General features: G+C 38.0%; 1 protein-coding gene across 1 annotated transcript in view; it reads right to left on the bottom strand.

Moving 5' to 3' along the window:
* LOC120527383 (transient receptor potential cation channel subfamily M member 3-like) overlaps positions 1-1,236 on the bottom strand; it is an 881,963-nt gene extending 880,727 nt beyond the window's left edge. Inside the window, exon 1 of the mRNA XM_039750735.1 lies at positions 1,171-1,236. Within this exon, the coding sequence (XP_039606669.1) occupies positions 1,171-1,194 (24 nt within the window). The 5' untranslated portion in view covers positions 1,195-1,236. The remainder of the gene's footprint in view (positions 1-1,170) is intronic.
* Between the last annotated feature and the right edge of the window lie 19,838 nt (positions 1,237-21,074).

The raw sequence follows: 21,074 nt of genomic DNA, 5'->3' as shown, positions 1-21,074 counted from the left end.
CCAAGCCAAAACTGCCAAAAAATCCATCTGTTGCTAATACATTATACAGTGTTAATTAATTTATTTATTAGAGGCTATTTTTATGAACTGTTTTTTGTTTCTGCAATATATTAAAAATATGCATGAGTTTTCATCAGTTCATTAAACTTTCACATTTTTACCACAGCCATTGGACATTTACAGGAGATTACAGCAATGAACATGAGTAACATACACCACCTGCCTTCCATGTTATTCAGAATACAGTACACTACCGACTAAAAAACTCATCATGTGAGACTCATCAATGAAGAATAGGCAAAGCATGGATTCTGCTTTCTACCATTTAATGCTCTTCTTAAAGTAATTAACATTCAATAATATTTTGGACCATTGCTTGTTACAAAGTTGTATGTTGTAAAGTATAAAATGCACAGGGCATGAATTCTCTCCAAAAGCAAGACAAATAAAAAAAATAAAAAAAATAATAAAAAAATACCCAGCCACTCAGTACATGACAACTAGATGAGTAGAAAACAGATGGCACAATTTGTAACACAGGCTGACCTACAAAATCTGGAAACCTCAAGGATATGGAAGGTATGAATTCTAATTCTCGAGGAAAGCACAGGAGTGAAACATGATCTCATAAAACTAGGCCAAACTTAGACTTCTAAACAAGTGTTTTACCATAGAGTGATGTGATCAATACACCAAATATATTTATAGATGTGATTATTTGCTATGGATGTGGAAAATATCACACAGAACAATGATGTTGTTTGAAGTGCTTATTTATGACACATTAGTCACTCCAGACAAACATTACTCACCGTTCAGTGCCAGTAGTTTCTGCACAAATAATGCAATACGGATAATGAATCAGAAGCTTTCATTTACCACCAGACTACAGTAGACAACATTAACATTTTGATCATCATGACCCAAATAATTCTTCCACAAAAAATGAAAGCCAATAAAAACTGCAAAAAAAAAACTATATACTGTAACAATAGCCATCATTACCTTCAAATTACAATGCAAAATTAAAATTTCAAAAAACTTTTAACAATACAAAGCACTTTACATATATAGTATATCAGATACAACTAGATTTGCCAATCTTCTTATACTTAAATAACAAAAAATGTAATTAGGCTGTTGCAAATTAACTAAATAATTAAATCTTACCTTCATCACGGCTGACGGCGACATTGATTTGTTCTGCTTGTTACCACTCTAGGAAATTAGCCTTGACAAACTAGCAAAAGAAAACAGCAAAAATCACTTACACTTAATAAAAAAATAATTAAAAATCTGAAAAAATATACACAGACAAGAGATCACCTTATATGTATCAAAGTACATATAAGTACTGGAGAAATAATGCAGCATGTGTCAGTAAATGAAATTTTACCCTTCATTAATGAAAAATATGAGAATAATAAGAAAGCAAAACAGTACATTAAGAAAAAATCAAAAAAGCTGTTAACATTAACAATAGTACTCTTGCATAATCTTGTCTGGCCACTCTAGTACACAAAGACATCGAGCCTCTGAATATGCAGTTGTGTGATGCTGTCCCAATCTTGTAAAAGGGATAAATAAAGTAGATGGCCATTAACAGGTCATATCTACAAATGCTGTAATCCAGAACATCCTAAAATTGCTCTATGATGGTAAGGTAAAGGTGAGATGGTGGGCCAAGGCAGCAATCTTCTGGATAGTTGTGACCACAGCAACTCTACAAGTGCAGATATGTAGCAACAGGGCAAGCATGGCAGGCAATTACCTGGGGCCCCGAACTGGGGAGGATTGGGGCCATCAAGGATCTCCAATTATATAGGTAGCAATTGCAGTTACAAATCTGTGGGAATCTCCCTTGAATCATAGCAAAGACATAACGCAACAACACCACTGGAAACTCCTGCAACAAGGAAACCAATCTCTGTTGCAAGAGTGTTTGTGATAAACATTATTTTTTTTAGTTACACTGATTACATTTAATGTATTTTCATAAATCATGAAGAGAATTTAGGGGCGGCATGGTGGTGCAGTGGGTAGCGCTGCTGTCTCGCAGTTAAGAGACCTGGGTTTGCTTCTCGGGTCCTCCCTGCATGGAGTTTGCATGTTCTCCCCGTGTCTGCGTGGGTTTCCTCCGGGTACTTCAGTTTCCTCCCACAGTCCAAAGACATGCAGGTTAGGTGTATTGGCGATTCTAAATTGTCCCTAGTGTGTGCTTGGTGGGTGTGTGTGTGTGTGCGCACCCTGCGGTGGGCTGGCACCCTGTCCAGGGTTTGTTTCCTGCCTTGCACCCTGTACTGGCTAGGATTGGCTCCAGCAGACCCCCGTGACCCTATAGTTAGGATATAGCGGGTTGGATAATGGATGAAGAGGATTTACATGTCTTGAAGCAAAAAAGCGTAACAAAACAAGAAAAGATGAAGGAGGATAGTGGTAAGCAGTAGAATATCTATATATATAATTCACTAAGGCAAGACACCCATGGACAGGCAAGACACCCATGGATTCACTAAGCCACCGACAAGTAAGATACCTATGGCGCACGCAGGGAGGAGCCACGCCCACCAACTCCAAGAACATTGGATATGACGACAACTCGCAGAGCCACGCCCACCAACTCGGGCACGACGACACAGAAAGAACGGTGTCATTTATATTCGTCTGTCGTAGAGGCCTCATGTACCTCCGAGCCACCTTGACTGTTCATAGAGGCATGTTTCTCGCGGAGGTGATTCGCCATATGCAGCGTGTAAAACAGTTTGCGAGGGGTATCCCATGGGATCCTTAAAACAATCCTTTACAAGTGAGGTTAAAACACAACGAAGTAAGCAGTCTTTAAAAACCGAGTTTTCGGTTACGACACACGACCCCGTGCACCATAGCAAACTGTTTTACACGCTACATACAGCAATTCGCATCCGCGACAAACATGCGTCTTCTTCACTCACAGACAATTATATGTTGCTCTCTCCAGAGTTCCATCTTTTCATTCACTTCTGTTGTATCCTCAAACCCTCCCTTTTTAGACAACTGTGTCTTTCCAGAAGTGTTCAACCATCAATAAATAATTATGCGGTGTTTGTTATGCCGTGGGTTCACTATTGTGTTGTATTTTGCTCTCTCCAGAGTTCCATCTTTTCATTCACTTACTGTTGTATTCTCACACCAACCCATTTTACACAACCGTGTCTTTCCAGAAGTGTTTAGCATTCAATAAATAATTATGCATGAGATTGAGCGTGTGTCTAGCCGGCGCAGAGAGGCGTTGAACCCCATTTGGGCTGCAAACCGTGGAATTCCCACTAAGTGCGACTCATACGCTCCCACTGGTTGCGTCCCAACCCTTTGTACACACCCCCTCCCACCTCACTACTACTGTGGTCGGGTGTCTTGGTGGATTATATATAGAAAAGCAGCCAACGACTCAAGTGACAAGTTGGAGGTGGGCACATGAGCGGGCAGTACATACTGAACGAGAATTCAGCAGACTAGCATGACGAAGGGAGCTGAATGGACATCCTTCTCCTCTCCTCCCATTCCACACTCCGCGTCGTGCACCCCCATCCCTCCGTCTGGCAAGAGAAGGCGCGATTGCGGTCCGCCAGTTTTCAGTCACGGATGATTGTGTGTTGGTTCGTGCCGTGCATTGTTGCAATGTTGCTTTTCTTGCTGATTTATTACATTACCGATTTTTCAAATGTTAATTTTCTCCCTGTGCTTAAAAATCATTAAAAAACCGGCCTGATTATGCAGCGTATGGTACGCCACGGGTTGGCTAGTCTGTAATGTTAATTCAACTAAGTACACTTAATTAGAAGAGGTTGGAAATGAACTATAGAAGTGGATTGTTGGAGAAAAAGGGGAAACACAGGAGTGGCTTGCACACTCTGAGTGAACAGACAGAGTTGTTTTACAGCAGCAAAGGAGAACAGTTGATAACTCATCAGAAGAGAAAAAGTAATCAAATATGTCAGTAAAGCAAAAATTGAAGTTAGAATAAAACCCAACAAGTGACTAGAAGAAACCAATGGCCCAAAGTCGATTGTCCATTTGGAGGTGAAAGCTTGAATGCACGTGTCTCATAGTAAACCAGCTAAACTTCTTCTTCTTCTTTCAGCTGCTCCTGTTAGGGTTTGCCATAGTGGATCATCTTCTTCCATATCTTTCTATCCTTCTTTCTATCTTGTTCTGTTACACCCATCACCTGCATGTCCTCTCTCACCACATCCATAAACCTACTCTTAGGCCTTCCTCTTTCCTTCGAAGGCACAAAAGCAATATGCGTAATCAATGATGAACTCATTGCTAGCACAAGTATATTTATGTATATATTTTACAGATTTTATGTGTATATTTTTAAAATGTATTTTATTCTGCTGTTTTTTTCATTTCCTATACAAATTGATTCATTGCGTTGTTTTATTTATATAATCTGTTTTTCACAGAATTAAAATAAAGGATACATGTTTATTAAATCTGAGGTGGGCTGATGCCCTGCCCGGGGTTTATTTCCTGCCTTGTGCTCTATGTTGGCTGGGTTTGGCTCCAGCAGACCCCCCATGACTCTGTAGTTAGGATATAGCAGGATGGATAATGGATGGATGGATGTTTATTAAATTCTCCCTGTTGATCTTATTATTTTAGCTTTGTGCTAACATAAAATGGTATTCAATTTTACCATGTTGGGACCTACTCTAGGGTTTGACGTCTAGTAGGTGTGGGCATAGTGACTCTGACAGGTCAACCTGCTCTATGGTTGGCAGTAGGGAGCCTGTCACTTGGTGTCGTTTCACTGATGCAGGCATCATATCTACAGACAGTTTAAATACCAGTAAAGATAGCAGATCTGAAATGATGTGTCACTCTTACTCTGTTGTGGTCACTTGAACACAACCAGATTTGAGATGGGCATTAGATCCAGATGTTCTGCTGAAACCTTGCCTGCAGTCAAGAAACAGTGCAGTGACTAAATCCATAATGGCTGGCAATGCGTGTGCATGGCATGTCTGCCTTCAGCATGGCAGTAACCCTATCCCTTACTTCTGGTGACATATAATGCCATAAATGGCGAAAGCCCTCCTACCTATCTAAACTTATTACTTACAAACCACAGCACATTACGATGTCAAGTTGCTGGACTCCTAAAGATTCTATGGATTAATAAATTAGCAGTGTGAGTTTCAGCTTTTAATTACAGAACCCCAAAGCTGCAGAATGATCTGCCTGCTTGTACAAGAGATACCCCTTTAGCCTCCCCTTTTAAATTCCTTTTTGGTGTCCTTTTTTGTTAATTTGATACCTTTCATTATCATCATTTATGCCAATGTTGTTTATGTTTATTTTTAGCATAACTACATATTTATCAGTTTTGTTTATTATTTGGTTTCTATGTGTAAATGCCTGTTCTGCTTTGTCCCTTGTGTTTTGTGGGAAGTACCACCCGACAGGTTCTGTGGAGAGACTATTCCCGGCCTGTATAAAGGCTAATGGGAACCTCAGTCCCTTGTGGTACATTATATGAGCTTGCTGAATGCTGTGAGAGTTTACCCCCATTTTTTGCCATTGTTACTTCTCTGCGGTCACTGGCTTTTTGACTCTTTTGCTCCAGTTTTTGAAATGTTGATTTCTGAATAATGTTTTGGGACGTGTTTGCTTAGGACTGCACTGCTGGCTAATCCTTTTTTCCTCCTTCTTTGTAAGATTGAATTTGTGTCAATTTCTTCTCTTATAATAATTGTTGCCTTGCTCAGTACTAGCCAGGGTTGGCAGTGTTCCCTTACCTAGAGGGACATTTTGAGTGTATTTTGGGAGATTTCAGAGTATACTTTTGAACTTTGAGAGTTAAGTGCATTTTAGTCAAGTGTAGGCCAAAGCCAGTCTGTTGCCACTGCTCTTTCAAGCTGTCTTCCTGCTATTGGAAAGACACCTGAGATATTGGAAGCCTTGGAGAAATTGGATGTAAAGATCATTTCCTCAGATTACATGTTCAAGCAGACTCTTCTGCGGAATGGTGTGGTAAAGTGAGGTCCCCAGCTGTTTGGTAGCTTTTAAATAAATAATCACTGCATTTACATCTTTGTATGGGGGAGGCGTGGTAGCATGGCAAGAGCGGTTCCTGTGCACAATGCGCGAGTAGACGGCCCTTCACTTAGTGCACAGGTGCAGAATCGCCCGTAATCATAACTGACGTTGGGAGCTACTGATTGCCGCAGCTATGCCACGTCCCCATTTTTAAAAGGGAAGTGCGATTAAAAGGGAGGTGGAGAAAGAAAAAACCAAGAAGAAAAATGAAGGTTAAAGAGAGAAAGAGCGTGCAGAAGGCAGAATGAGCTGGTGTGGGCATATGAGAGCGATCTAAGAGAACTGGCTCTGGAGAGAGAAGGCAGGCAACTAGGAAGAGAGAGCCTGGAGAGGAGTGTGTGGCCAACACTCAGGACTGTTAAAGTGGGTCACTTCAACTGAACATTGGGGAGCAGGAGTGACCAGATGTGTGAATGCCTCACCGCAGAAGACCCGGGAAGGCATCAGGGGTCGAGGAGGGTTGGGAGGAGAGCTACATCATGAGCGCCATGCCCATTGAGGTCCCAAGCCTAGGTCTGGAGAGGAAACCAGGCCATAGCCATGGGATGGCGGGGACTCGGACCTGTGGAAGGTCAGTTGTATCTGTCAGTAGAGTGACTCCTCTGCTGCATGGCCGTATGGAATAAGCAGGGGACCCTCCAGTTAAAAGAAGTCACAAGGCTTTTACCAAAAGACAGTTTCCTGTTTTTTTTAACCTCATTTAAATGACTTTATTTATTCTGATTTTAACCTCCACAGAGTCACCTTACTTTTATTGGATTAATTTATTCCTTTTTGAAGCACTGCACTTTTTGAACACTTATTTTGACTTCCTTTTAATAAAAGCACTTGCACTTTTCACCATCCCTTTTCTTGGTGTGTTTGTCCTCATCTGCTCAGCTCATCCCGGTCATGACAATCAATGGTGTCGGGTTCAAGAGTCTCCCAAAAATGAAGAGGAAGCAAGGAGCCGACTTGCACCATCACAAATTAGCAGTTAGTTGGCCAAGGACTCCTGGACAGTGACTGTTTGACTTTCTCTGCTAAAACTGACCGTGGATTCTCCAGAGGTTTATTTTTTGCAGGGACGCTGCGGACTAGAATATTCGTTTTCATTATCTCCGTTGTCAACTGGCTATAGTTCAACAATTAATTAATGGACAGATATTGTTAAGTTACATGTATATTAATCAGTCCAAAACTACTTTCTTTTCCTGTCTGCTTAAACAAATCAGTGTGTTTATGTTTATTCGTGATGTATTCTTGTGACATCTGTGGCAGAGCGATGGGCACTGAGCAGGCTTCTGTCAATCATGGAGAATTCATTGCATCCACTGAACAGTATCATCTCCAGACAGAGGAGCAGCTTCAGCGACAGACTGCTGTCACTGTCCTGCTCCACTGACAGACAGTTATTGTCTGTCGGTTATACCTTCATTGTTATCACTATTTAATTTAATATTGTTCTTTATCAGTATGCTACTGCTGGAGTATGTGAATTTCCCCTTGGGGGATTAATAAAGTATCTGTCTATCTATTCAGTAATTTGTAAGCAAGAACAACAATAAAATGTATTTATATAGCACATTTTTATACAAGCAATGTAGTTTAGGGTGCTTTCCACCAACGTGAACTTGCTACAGCCATTTGCAGTTGCAGTCAATGAAGAGAACTGTACAAAATGAACTGATCTGAACTGAATTTGAAGGATTACAGAATGATTCACATTAAACTGACTAAGTGTGAGTTCTGTATTACCGTGATCTATGCCAAAGGTGACCTGATCAGAAATTATTCACATCTGGACATCTTTGGGTAAAACTGCACCTAAGAAGCTTTCATGTGTTTAGGAACTTGCAGTGCCACACTTTATAGACTGTATTGTGTTTTAGGAGGACCAAAAACAGAAAGCTTTTTTTTTTTTGCTAAAGTAAACATGCTATAACTAGAATTTTCTTATTCCAGAAAATGTTGTCTCTCTTTTTTCCATCAGTATCTATAGTGAATTTATGCAAATATATATATATATATATATATATATATATATATATATATATATATATATATATATATATATATATATATATATATATATATTGTCTGTGGTGGGTTGGCACCCTGCCCGGGATTGGTTCCTGCCTTGTGCCCTGTGTTGACTGGGATTGGCTCCAGCAGACCCCCGTGACCCTGTATTCGGATTCAGCGGGTTAGAAAATGAATGGATGGATATATATATTGTAGGCACAAATTTGTTCCGACCAGAAAAATGTATGAAAAACTTTGATTTATACACAAGTAAGTGATGTTACAGAAACTATGATAACTCAAAAACAATATTTATTTTATAGAAACAAGTATTCCACAACAACCAGTGTAACATTGTATTATATTATTTCTACTATTATAAAGTATATCATGCACCAAGTTTGATTTCCTCTTGTATAGGATATTCTGTTATATTTGTTTACCTGGAGCAATTTTCTGGTTCTAAAGTTACCACAAAAAGCAAGTGGACGTCTACAGTATCAGGGATTTTTGTAATGACCATACTGCAAGATATTGATTAACAGAATTTCAGATGTTTAGTATAACAAACAAACAAACTATTGATGATAACAATTTACATAGTTGAAAAATATTTACAGGTATTGTATACAATGACCATGGCCAGTAAGACATAAAGAATACCTCATAGCAGCATTTGATTGTGGAGGCTGAATGTACTGTGCCCCGATTTGAATTTCTATGCTGTGATTTTTGAGATCATGGGCAACCAAGCACTTTCATAAAATATTAGTGGAAAGCAAACTGGCTTCCTTACTGCGGTAATATTCAGGTTCTAAAATAAATGTAATTTTTTTCTTATTTTAAATGGGTTTACTTCACTTAACAAATTTGTCTGTTGGGCATTTTAAATTTACTGAGGATCAACAATTGTAATGGAGAGCTGAGCACTGCTTTTGCTTTTGCTGTCCTTTTTCAACACTAAAGTATTCTGAAGTGCTCTAATACTTGTTCACAAAGAGCGTCACTATAGTATAATAACAAAGATGTAATGGAAGACAGCACTTGTAAAGGGAAAAAAATAAAATATAACACAGGGGAGAACAAGTCCTAGCTGAATGAAAGTACTTGTTCTCTCTCACTGTATTAAACACTTCACACACTTATGTGCAGCACTAATAAAGCACAAAATAATAAAACTGTACTAGTAAAAAGGAGAGACTATGAAGTATCAGCAGGCTGTACTTTTCAATGCTTTTCTGTTTTTAATTAGCCCACATTTAAAAGGTAGCAATTTTTAACTAAGGGCATTTCCTTTGGTTTAACACATCAAATTCCAAATCCATATACATATATATAAAAATAAGCAGACCTAACTGCAGTGGGCTGGCGCCCTGCCCAGGGTTTGTTTCCTGCCTTGCGCCCTGTGTTGGCTGGGATTGGCTCCAGCAGACCCCTGTGACCCTGTAGTTAAGATATAGCGGGTTGGATAATGGATGGATGGAAGTAGACCTAAACATAGTAGTATTTCCTCATGTACCTAATTAATTAAAAAAAGTACATTTTAATGGTAATGATGTTTATTTCCACATTTATTGTGGAATAGCTGCTACACTGGTCTCTTTGTGAGGTTGTTCTGACAGGCATTCGAGAAAAAGTAGACTTAACATGGAACATGAACAGAAAAAGTACACCCAGACTCCAAGACCCTGATTTGTCATGATATGCTGTGAAACTTAAATAATGATATCTGATCTAACACCCAAATAAATGAAATCTTGTGTTTTGATTATTTGTATTTTTCTGCTTCATAATTGTGATAAAAGGTCTGGACAGACAACATGAGTGACCTAGTGATTTGGTGCTTGGACATTCAAAGCAAATTCTTTCACATTAAATCCTTGAGGCAGAAAGTGAGTAATTTCCCCATAATAGTATAGCAGCTAATTGTGGCTTTGGGAAATGGACAGGCTTTCGTTAAAGAAGTTATATTACAGAAAGGAATTTGGCTAATGTACAGTAAAAAAAAAATAAATATATATATAGTAGCTAAACAAGAGGTAAATTAATAAACAAGGTGGCCTCATTTCAATTTTTAGAAAAGGTCTGTCAGTTTAACCTAAGGATGTAATAACTTGACCTAACAGTGACATTTATGGAAGTTGTTCAACCGACCTTAAAATGAAGGACATGGTTATCGCAGAGAGAGGGGAGAGGTCGTAAGCATGCGCTAATTACATCACATTGCTGCACCCACCAGGATTGAGATCCAAGTGCGGCCATGCAACAGGTGACACCTCAGCACCACACTGAACAGTACGAGTTTCTTTTTACAGTGGCTGGGGTACCAATCCTGCCACCAACCCCTGAGTTTTCCCTGTAAGTCAGAGCGTTATCGCAGAGAAACATGGGAGAAAAAAAAAACAAACTTGAAAATCATGTTGCCTAATTCTTCTTCTAAGTAAACATAGGTAGAAGCCTCAGTGGAACTCACAATAATGGTAATAGGTAAGGGAGGCATTCAATGCAAAATTAAAGGTCTGTGCTTTATTGTAGGATTAACCAAAACCACATTAGACGTGAAGTTGAACTGCAGTTGAAGTTGAAGAAACTCTGCATTACCAAAAATTTCCTGTCATGATTTTTGCTTTTTTACAGTTTTAGGGAATGTGGATTCCCCGGCTTCCTTTATTTCTGACTTCCCTGCTTGTTTTTGATATGATCTCTTATTTTTTTAAAATGTATCATGCAAATTCTAGACAGGTTTCTGACTAATTGTTGATCAATTCCAGATTTGACATGCAAAGATTCCACATTTGAGGTTTGTTGTTTTAATTTGATGCACTTTAATAAAGTTTAAAAATTGAATCCCATTTTTGTGATGTGTTCACAGAGGTAAAAGTTGGTTTAAGCAGGCATGTTTGCTCCAAGTACTTCTTGGGTATTTCCCAGTTATTGAAGCCTTGCTCTTATTTTTGACTCTGAATTTCTGACACATTTTGGTTCTTTAAATCCCAGTTTTTGATTCTTGCTTTATTCTGACTTTGATTCCAGGGTTTAGTTTAGGTTCTGGCTAAAAAATCGTTTTAGCCTACAGTTTACAAAATTGGCACAAATCTATTCTCATATTCAGCTTCTTGTCCTCTCTCATTTAAGCCTGCAAGACAGTAGATTTTTTGTACTTGATTAGCCATAAAAATCACCTTAACCTCTGTTTACCAACCACTGTTTAACAGACAAACCAAACAGGCTTACCAGATTTTGCGGTGGTATTTGTTCAGTTTTCTAATGCTTTGAATAAATATTTTTCCTGAGCCAAATTCTCTATGATTATCCACAGATTCAATCTCCAGAATGTTATGTTTTAGCCAGGGTTCCTACACTGACTGGATTTCTAATTGTTTTGTGTATTTTTTGTTCATTTTGCTATTTACTTGGATTATTCTATGTTTTCATAAGTTTTTTGTATAATGTTATTTCTGTGTATCCATGCCAGTGTTCGTATGGTCCATGTAATTTGTGTGTGGTTCCCTTAACAAGCAGGGCTGCCTCTATATTTTCGTCAAGGGACTAACCTCAGCCATTTAAAGGATGAAACAACAAGCAGTCCCTTGCCGTTCAATGTATATGCTTGGTAGTGTTGATGAATTCTTTATATTATATTATATTGTCATTTACTTGAGTTTATGACCATTTTTGTTCTGTATTTTGATTGCTGTACTGGATTTTTTTGGACTGGTTTTCCTAGGAGTTGCCTATTTTTAGACCCTCCTTTTGTGTCTCTTTGCTTCTTGGAGATTTTTGTTATGAATAGCACTTTTTATTTTTAAATCTTTTATTAATAAGGATTCTTTGTTTGCCCATCTGTGACTAGTCAAGGTCTGACAGTTTCCTCCCCAGCTAGTGTATTTTGAGTAATTTTGGGGCTCTGTTTGCTTTTTGTGAATGTTTCACACCATTTCAGTGCTGCTGTGAATTCTTGCTGGTGCACAGCACGAGGTTTCTGAATGCTTGAGTCTGTTCGGGAGTTAAAACAATCTCATATTTCAATATCCTGAAACAAGTGTGGATTATGGGACATAAAATTATCTGAGTTAAAGTATGCAGTGACATGAGGAAGACCGGCATCAATTACCGGCAATTCATAAAGCAAAATAAATGTACATATCAATAATTCTGAGTTGATCAGATAGTGTAGCATTCTGTTAAGCAATTTGAGTACTGTCAAGGAGGATAATACTCAGAAACACAGGCTCTTGTGAAAATGCCTAGCAGAGTCTAGTGTATTGCAGCTCCAACTCTCTTTTCGTACAGTATGTCTAGGCTGTAGAATGCAGCGATTTGTATTTTTGCACCTACAATCCATACATTACTATCACCATTTTGTGGACTAAAACAGGTGCAAGAGATCCAGAAGATCTTGGCTTCTCACTGAAGTGGGACCCAGGTACATTACTACCGTATATACTTGCGTTTAAGTTTTCCTATGTATAAGTCGGGGCTTGATTTTACTGTATAATTTCTGGTATTTTATAATGTCGGTGGTATAAGACGAATGCGGAAAACTCAAACTGTTGGTCCAAGACATTACGATATGCTAACACCCCTCTGAGAGAGTAACCACGGAGCATACTGCCTTTTATTCTATGCATTGTGCCTACATGACCACATGGTAATACCCGAACTAATCCGAAGCAACACTTGCACTGTTTTGTGTTTTTTGCACCTCACACCCTTATACACCTTTATCGTAAGAACATCTCTTATCTACAATGGAGTGTTCAATTAGAAGAAAATATATAAATGGTTTTACATTAAAAGCTGTTGAAGTGGCGAAAGAAATTGGTAATTACGCTACTGTAACAAAATTCGATATGTCTGAGAAACTGGTGTGAGATAGGAGGAAGCAAAAAGATGTAAAACAAACAATTAAAGTGTTGTATTTTTGAACGGGTGTATAAGTTGGGGATTGATTTTATGATCAATATTTTGGGTTTCAAGACCCAACTTATACACGAGTATATGCGATATGCGCATTGGGGTAGTTATGGTAAAAAGATCCTTGGAATCTGGGCCCCATATATGAATCTTTACACATTGGCTTCCTGCATCTATTTCATTGTCAAAACCTCAATACTTTACTGCATTTGTAAAATATATTTTTTGCCTGAATCTTTGCATTTGTTTAAGAGTTAGTTCTTGTGGCTTTGCATGTAGATGATATCATAGGATATATCGAAGAGGGCATTGTTACAGTATGTCATTGGCATTGGAACTGCTGTCAATTGTGCCAATGTATCACGCCATAAGTATTATCTTGCAACGTAAGCTAGTCTTTGCTAAACAATTGAAGGCAAATACAAAATACTTCATCTTTCTTTTAATGTTTTGTGGAAGAGTTTGGAAGAGAGGATCAATCATTTTAATTTTTCTAGTGAACTAGTTCATGACAGTCAGGGAATTGCTCAAGAGTTATTTTGTTCCATGGCAGCACTGGTTTAGGATTTTTTTTTTACCTTTTTGACCTCGGCACATTCCTAAGATGACTTTTACATTTGTCAAAATGATTTAGTTTTTTTTTGTCTTTTTGGTGCTGTCTATTTTCATTTAGGTCCAAGTTCTTCAATAAAGGGCTGAATAATTAAAAAAAAAAAAATAAATAAGCCCTTAAAACAATCAAAAAGGCCTAACAACTAAAGTCTCAAAGAAACCCTAAAAAGGTAAAGCCCAGCAAAGGAGAAGGAAACTGAAAATGTCTCTGGATACATAACACAGACAGATTTAAACAAACCTATTAAATATAAAAATACATAGAATCTAAAAAGAATTAAAGTATACAAAATACAAAGGAACAAAAGTAATTATAATGTTATTTTGTTTTTAATTGTAATTAGTTCTCATTTAAGTTTAAATATGCAGTTTTAAATCTATTTAGAGTTTTTTTTGAGTACAGAGATTGTAATGTGAAAAAATGTGAAAATTACTTTTATGCAATTTGTGTCGATTTTATTTATTTTCTCTCTGGTTACAACAGCAAAACAAAATATCTCCATATCAGAACAGTTGTAGCTACAGCAGTTTTTATTAAGAAGCATGCAGAACATTTTATTGAATATTATAAAACCACTACATTTTTGGTCGACATCTTTATTTTCCCAAGTGTACCTAATCTTTCAAGCCATATCACAACAGGGTTATGTTTATTTCAGGAAACGAGTACCTCCAGATTACACCCATAGTTTATATTTCATTATCTTATGGCCTTTGTCACATTAAGTCACTTTTACAGCAATTTTCAGTTGAAACTTTAACTTACATAATCTTTGTGAGTCGGAGGTAGCCAATAACATGATCCAGTAAAGTTGATTGGCAAATGTGGCATTCCCAACAGCTGACTCCAATTAGACTACTACTCTTTAGCCTTAGAGGTGGCATTAGAATGACAGCCAATGAATGGTCATCTGGATGTACAATACATAGAATGTAGCAATGAGGAATAAGCAACAAAAAGGGACGAGCATTGCTCTGGTGGAAATCAGTAACTGCAGTCAGCAAATATGACATTGCCCATGTCTAGAAGTCATGTAATGTGAAATTAGCTTTAGTCAACAAGTTCTAAACTGTCCTAATTAGATGTTACATATTCTAACATAGACTCCAGACCACCCTATTCAATGACTATAAAATCAGCTAAGAATATATTCAGTTTTATGTTGTCAAAAGGTAAAAACCTTTACAATTATTTTTTTTATTCTCAAATGTGTGCTAATATTCATAACCTCCAACAGCTTCCAGGTATCAAATATAGTTAATAATGACTTTTGTTGTAGCAAAATTAAAGGCCCAAGTGCAAATAAAAAGACTTTCACTTATTCAGTTACATCCAAACCTTAGAATTCTCATTATACTCTAAGCGTGAGCCTTATAGCTGTAGTATTACTTATATATGGTTCAGAGTCCATTGCTGTGGAAAATGATATGCAAAATCATTACAAAATGGGTGCATACAAAGCTCTTGTAGTGTGGGTGGTGCTGGTATATTTTTTGCACGAAAGAAAAATGTTTACTTTATTCTCGTAATGTTAATATCTTCTATTTCAAGAAATTAACACTATCAAAACAAACACTATGTAGTTCTTATTTCTTCTACTTTAAAAAAAATAGCCATTAAACTATTTACATAAGGTATAACCCTAGAATTGCATTGAATATTATTAGAATTATGAAGGACGACAAATGGAATATAGCATGTAATAATGACTCCAGAAATCCATCCAGACAGCCATCAAGACAGCTATTTAGGAATACTCCATAATCTGGTCAATATGAATGACATACTGTAGTCCAATGTAATTTCCTATACACTTTAATTTATGTGATGAAATCTTGATCTCCTCTAACATTCATATTCTACATATAACAAAAGTTTGACAACAGTTGGAAAAAAATAATTTAGTTATAAAACTGGTAAAAATGATTTTCAGAACACTTTATTACATGGTTATGGAACCAGCAGAGTCACAGACTATTACTAAGTGATGAGCAAACCTTGCTGAATTCAATTTGTCTCCAGAACTTCAGGGAACACGGCAGAATGAATTACAGTCAATGGTAAATTAGAAACTGAAATATTTTAGTGGATTTTAATGGCACAATGGTCTTTTAAGTGCGCCTTAGGCCTAGGGAAGCATCTACCAAATATGCTGGACTGATTATTGTGGTCAAAATGTGACCAGAGCTGTGAGGCAGCAGTGCAAAACAATTCTCCAATTTTCCTCCCCAACATAATATTAAACTCAGAGTTGACAACATTCTCTGTACTTTATCTCTAGCTACATATCCTGAGCTCCTATCAGTACAACACGTAATTACTGTGTGTAATTTACACACACCAAGCCTCTGATGCAAGTGATCAGTGTTACATGCTTCAGGGGCTATCTGTGTCACTACCAGATCGGCGCTACATAGTGAGGAGCATAACATGCTTAATCAAGCTGTTAATGACTCTATGTTCAATGTTCTGCAGAATAATTAAGTATTTTTGTAATATTTTAATTATGGTCAGCCAATGTACCCAAGAAATGAAAATGCTGCTAGTTGTTTTTTAATACATGCTGAATGAAAATTTGGTTGGAATACTAAATGAGTAGTGACATCACACATGCAGATCAAGCACTACCATAAAGTGCAATGTGGATTACGTTTGCAGTTTGCATGCCTGAAAGTACTCCTCATGTATGATGTAAGTCAGGCAGATAGCACAGATTGGGTAATGACAATTCCACCCATCATTGGCTCCTAGAGCTCTGTGGTTTCATGTTGCCTCATTATGCATCATGTGGTGTTGGGGGAAAAAAAGTTCACCTACACTGGGGGAACCAGGGAAAATTTTGCCAAACAAGGTTATTGGCAAACCCAGCAAATTCAGCATTGAAAAACGCTTTGACGAATTTTGTCCATTAGCACTACTGATCAGTTTCTACTGCAGCTAAGCAAAATGCACACACTCTTAAACTTGATATTTTTTTAATAAAATATTTTATTACTACTACATCTTTGATTACTTACCTAGTGTAAAAAATTAAGAAATGTAAGTGGAAATTAAAACCCATCCTCCATCCATCCATTTTCTGCTGCCTATCCAGGTCCAGGTTGTGGGGGCAGCAGTCTGAGCAAACATGCCCAGATATCCCTTTTCCACACTACCTCCTCCAGCTCCTATGGGGGAATACCGAGACATTCCCACGTCTGCTGACAAATATGTTCTTTCCAGCACATTAGGGGTCTACCTCATGGTGGTCTCCTATTTGAACCTGCTCAAAACATCTCCTGTGGGAGGCATTCAAAAGGCATTCTGATCAGATTCCCAAACCACCTCAACTGGCTCCTTTTAATGTTGAGGAAGCAGCGCTCTACTTTGAGTTTTTCCCGATTGTCTGTACTCCTTACCACATCTCTAAGGAACTTCCTCTATAGGATGTACATTTCTGTTGCTTGCACTTGCAATCTCATTCTTTTTATTACTACCCAAAGCTTGAGGCTATAGGTTAGGACAGGAATGTAGATTGACCAGTAAACCATGAACTTGGCCTTTTGGCTAAACTCTCTCTTGACCACAGCTGACCAGTATAATGACCACATGCCTGCAGATCTTCCATTCCTTTTTTTCCTCACTTGTGAATAAAATCCTGAGATATTTAAACTCATCTGCTTTAGGATGTGCCTTATGCCCAACCTGGAAATCAAAACCACAGAAACTAACTTTTGACTTTTCCATTGGACTGATGCCCTGTTCAAGGTTCACTCCTTCTTTGTATCTGATGGTGCCAAGATAGGTTTCCAACTCCCCTGACTATGCAGGTTTAAAAATATTATGTTACTTTTCTTGATTATAGCTTTTACATAACAAATGTTAAAATAAAAAAAGATTTTTGATATCTACTGTGCTTTGTCAGTAGTGGTTCTTTGTAATAAAGTCTCCATAGAAGATAATGGATGAAAGTTAGGGGAAGATCTATGCTGTCTTTTGTAAGGTCTCTGAATTGCAAATATATAAAAAAAATATTTTTATAAAAGCCTGAGTTAAACTCCTGCGGTGTGCTGGCATCTTGCCCGGGGTTTGTTTCCTGCCTTGTGCCCTGTGTTGGCTGGGATTGGCTCCAGCAGATCCCTGTGACCCTGTAGTTAGGCTATAGTGGGTTGGATAATGGATGGATGGGAGCTAAATTCAAAGTCAAAAGGTGCAAATACAGTGTTGATACACAGGTCTCGTGTGTATCATATCTTGAATACACTGTATTTAAGAAAGAAATAAATTGTTATCTTACAAAGGTATGACTAACTGTAAGTCTTCTGCCCTGAAGTATCACCTGCATTGAATTATGGATAATTACTATGTTTACAACAGTTTGTAGATCTGCATGCAGAGAAGCACATTACTCATTCCATAGCAGTCATGGCAATGTGTGTTTACTGCTAGGTGTTTCCTTCCAGGGACTCAAAGTTCAGGTGTTCAGAGCCCAAAAATAAAACTGGAAATCAAGAAAAATGAGGCCTCCCACTGCGTTTGTCCTTTGAGGAAATCATTTTTCAAACCTGTGTCTTCTTATTTCACATATTTTTTAAATGATGTTATACAAGCTGGTTGCTCTTAAAAAAAGATTTATTTATATAAACAATGACTACAAAAACATTAACAGGTTAAGGTACCATATTTGTTGAAAAATTAGTTTTTTCAAAATATTGTTGGTTGAATATGGCACCAACTTGTGAGATCAGATTTGAAACACTCCAAATAGTTATAGTTTAACTTAATTTAAAAATTAAACTTAAATTAATCTTTATACTGTTGCATGATTGAACATTTTGACAATACAAAAACAAAACAAAAAAAAACGCTGTCACATTTTGACTTACATGGAGTAATTTTAACAGTGAACAATATACACATGCAATTAATCTCAAAGTTAGACTACCTTAGAGATTAACTCGAAGCTCACTCATTACTTTCAACAATATGGAAGTGATGAGTCTGGGTCAGGTTTATAAAGCAAGACACCATCAGTGTACTCGGTTACTGTTTTTAATTTTACTTTGCATTGTTTTGTTTATGTTACACATTCTGTGTGTCACATTATTATATTATCTTTAAGGCTTGCAGAATCAAAAGACTATGGCCCCACGTGAGTACATGTGTGATGTGGCAGGTCCTGTTTTGTATTTAAATGGCAGAATCAAAGTGCTTCCTTATCTGAACATTGTTTTAGTTTTGAGAAGGTGAACCACGGCATCTCCAAAGTGAGAAGCTTAATAACAGAAAAACAATGATACACTTTGGATTTTAAAGCCAAAGCCATTTTTTGCTGTCTAGAAGAAGTAAATTTTGGTTTTCAGTATTGAAAGTAGTAACATTAATAATTAGAAGCTTTGTGACATGCTCTATATACTGAATGCTATCTTCATCTCTCTCAGTGATTTGCTATCAAACAATCTTTTCCATGCATCTCACCTATACCAGCACCAAACACTATGCTCCTGCCATCGAGGCTGAGCTTTACAAGCCTCTTTGGCCTTGCTCTCTTGGTTAAAGTGTCAGGCACCCTTATTGTCAGCATGGTCGCTTGCCTTCCAGGTAGTATTGCCACCATCATCTCAAGGCACCACCCTCTCTGTACCTCATGCTCCTGGAGGGTTTGATTTTTGTATGTTGCTGATATTTTGTGGCTGCCTTTATATGGCCTTGAACATATTGTTGACAGCTGGCATGCCCATATTATGCAATAATATTCCACCTATAAGAGATATTGTCATGCTCTACTGAACATTCAGTCTTTTAGATCTACATCTCTTTAGTAGGTTTTCTCTTTAGTTTAGTGGAAGTGAAAAGGTGAGTTTAGTGTGAGAAGATTCTGCTCCATAATATTTGGTATTATATTTCTGGATTTGAGGTACAGGTCTGTTTCTTTGTTTTCTGCAGTGAAATTTTTCTGGCAATACTGTAACAGTGCTGATATGTTGCATCAGCTAGGGATAAGTCAAACAACAGAATTGGGATGGCATTCCATCATGCAAATGAGCAGTTTCAGGGCCAGTGACCGGTGCGCCTATAAAAACCAACAAAGCTGAATCATCACTAACACTATTTCATCTGGAGCGGTAATGGTGAGAAGTTCTTTTGAGAATAGCAAGCTAGCCAGCTAAAATAGCCATGTAAAGATCAATGGATCTATTATGGTACTCAGCCACTGTGCTACTTCTGCATTAGGAACAGGATGAAATGACCTACAGTCCAGTTTAGCAAATTGCAGAGTGCGACAAACACCCACATCAGATTTGTTTGGATGCCATCATGATAAATCACCTTTATCCTCTACAGGAGGCGCTCTCTTAGAGTACTTATACCGACATGCTCATTCCATCATGGTGTGCTAAGAAGGACCTCTGGTGGTCTTTTCCACCCACTGCTATCAGGCAATTCAATGCCTCCAACCAAACTTGATTTATTGATTGATTGGCTATACTGTATTAACTGTCCTGTGAGTCTTTATTTTTTTATGTATGTGCTGCTATATATATTTGAATTTCCCTATGGGATTAAAAAACTTAGATTCAGGATTTGGAATGCTGTTTGTAGCAGCAGTGCCTGGGGGAAGAAAGCTGAGAGACTGCTACCACTAGAGTTCCACCAATGCTACTCCATCTGCTAAAGTCTGTTGGCCTGAATCTGCAGATGCCAGCGGAGGTTCCAGCTCATTGAGTTGGGAAAAAGTGTGGCAGATCGAGTTGTCACTGGCCCCAGCTGACCTGTGTGAAGCACAGCAGCCAGTAAAACTGTGCAGGCAAAGGACAAGGCAGATCGCTATATCGTTACTGGGCAGCAATGGAGGGAGAGTGAGAGCTGAAATCAGGACCTGGAACTCTATTTGGTGTGTCACTTCAGTGAAGTAAAATAGCCCAGAGACTGGCACAACTGCAGCTCCTCACAAGTAGGTTTACCTGATCACATACAATTGACAGATCACTGCATAACACCTCTGCTGCACCGCATGACGTCACAGCACTCAATATCCCTGCTGACACAACTTCAATGGCTGAATGGCTGCAGTTGAAGAGAAGATCACCCTGTCATTTCGAAGAGTTGGGCACCGTTTCAAGGATTTGGAGGTGGTCATCGGGGACTCTGACTTTAAAGGGATGGCTAGACAATGGCACTGTCAAGTTGCATCAGCCAGGAATTAGTCCCCCACTGTGCTGGCATTCTGTCTGGCAAATGAGCAGATTCAGAGCCTGCACTATAAAATCCTTGGTCAAAGAAAGAAGAGTTGGGGTAACAGCAACTGTGACTTGGAATAAACTTATTTTATTTTCAAGCATTGTGTTCATGAGGTGCATCAAAGTTAAATAAAACCTTCTGCACATTACTGGAGTCTGAAGCAGTGCTGAAGTAAGAATTGGAGGATCATCTTCACACAGTTTTAACTACTTGACTTTATTTTTTCTTTCTTAAT

This window comes from Polypterus senegalus, chromosome 4, assembly GCF_016835505.1.
Source record: "Polypterus senegalus isolate Bchr_013 chromosome 4, ASM1683550v1, whole genome shotgun sequence".
NCBI lineage: Eukaryota > Metazoa > Chordata > Cladistia > Polypteriformes > Polypteridae > Polypterus > Polypterus senegalus.
This window is presented reverse-complemented; position numbering and strand designations above follow the sequence as displayed.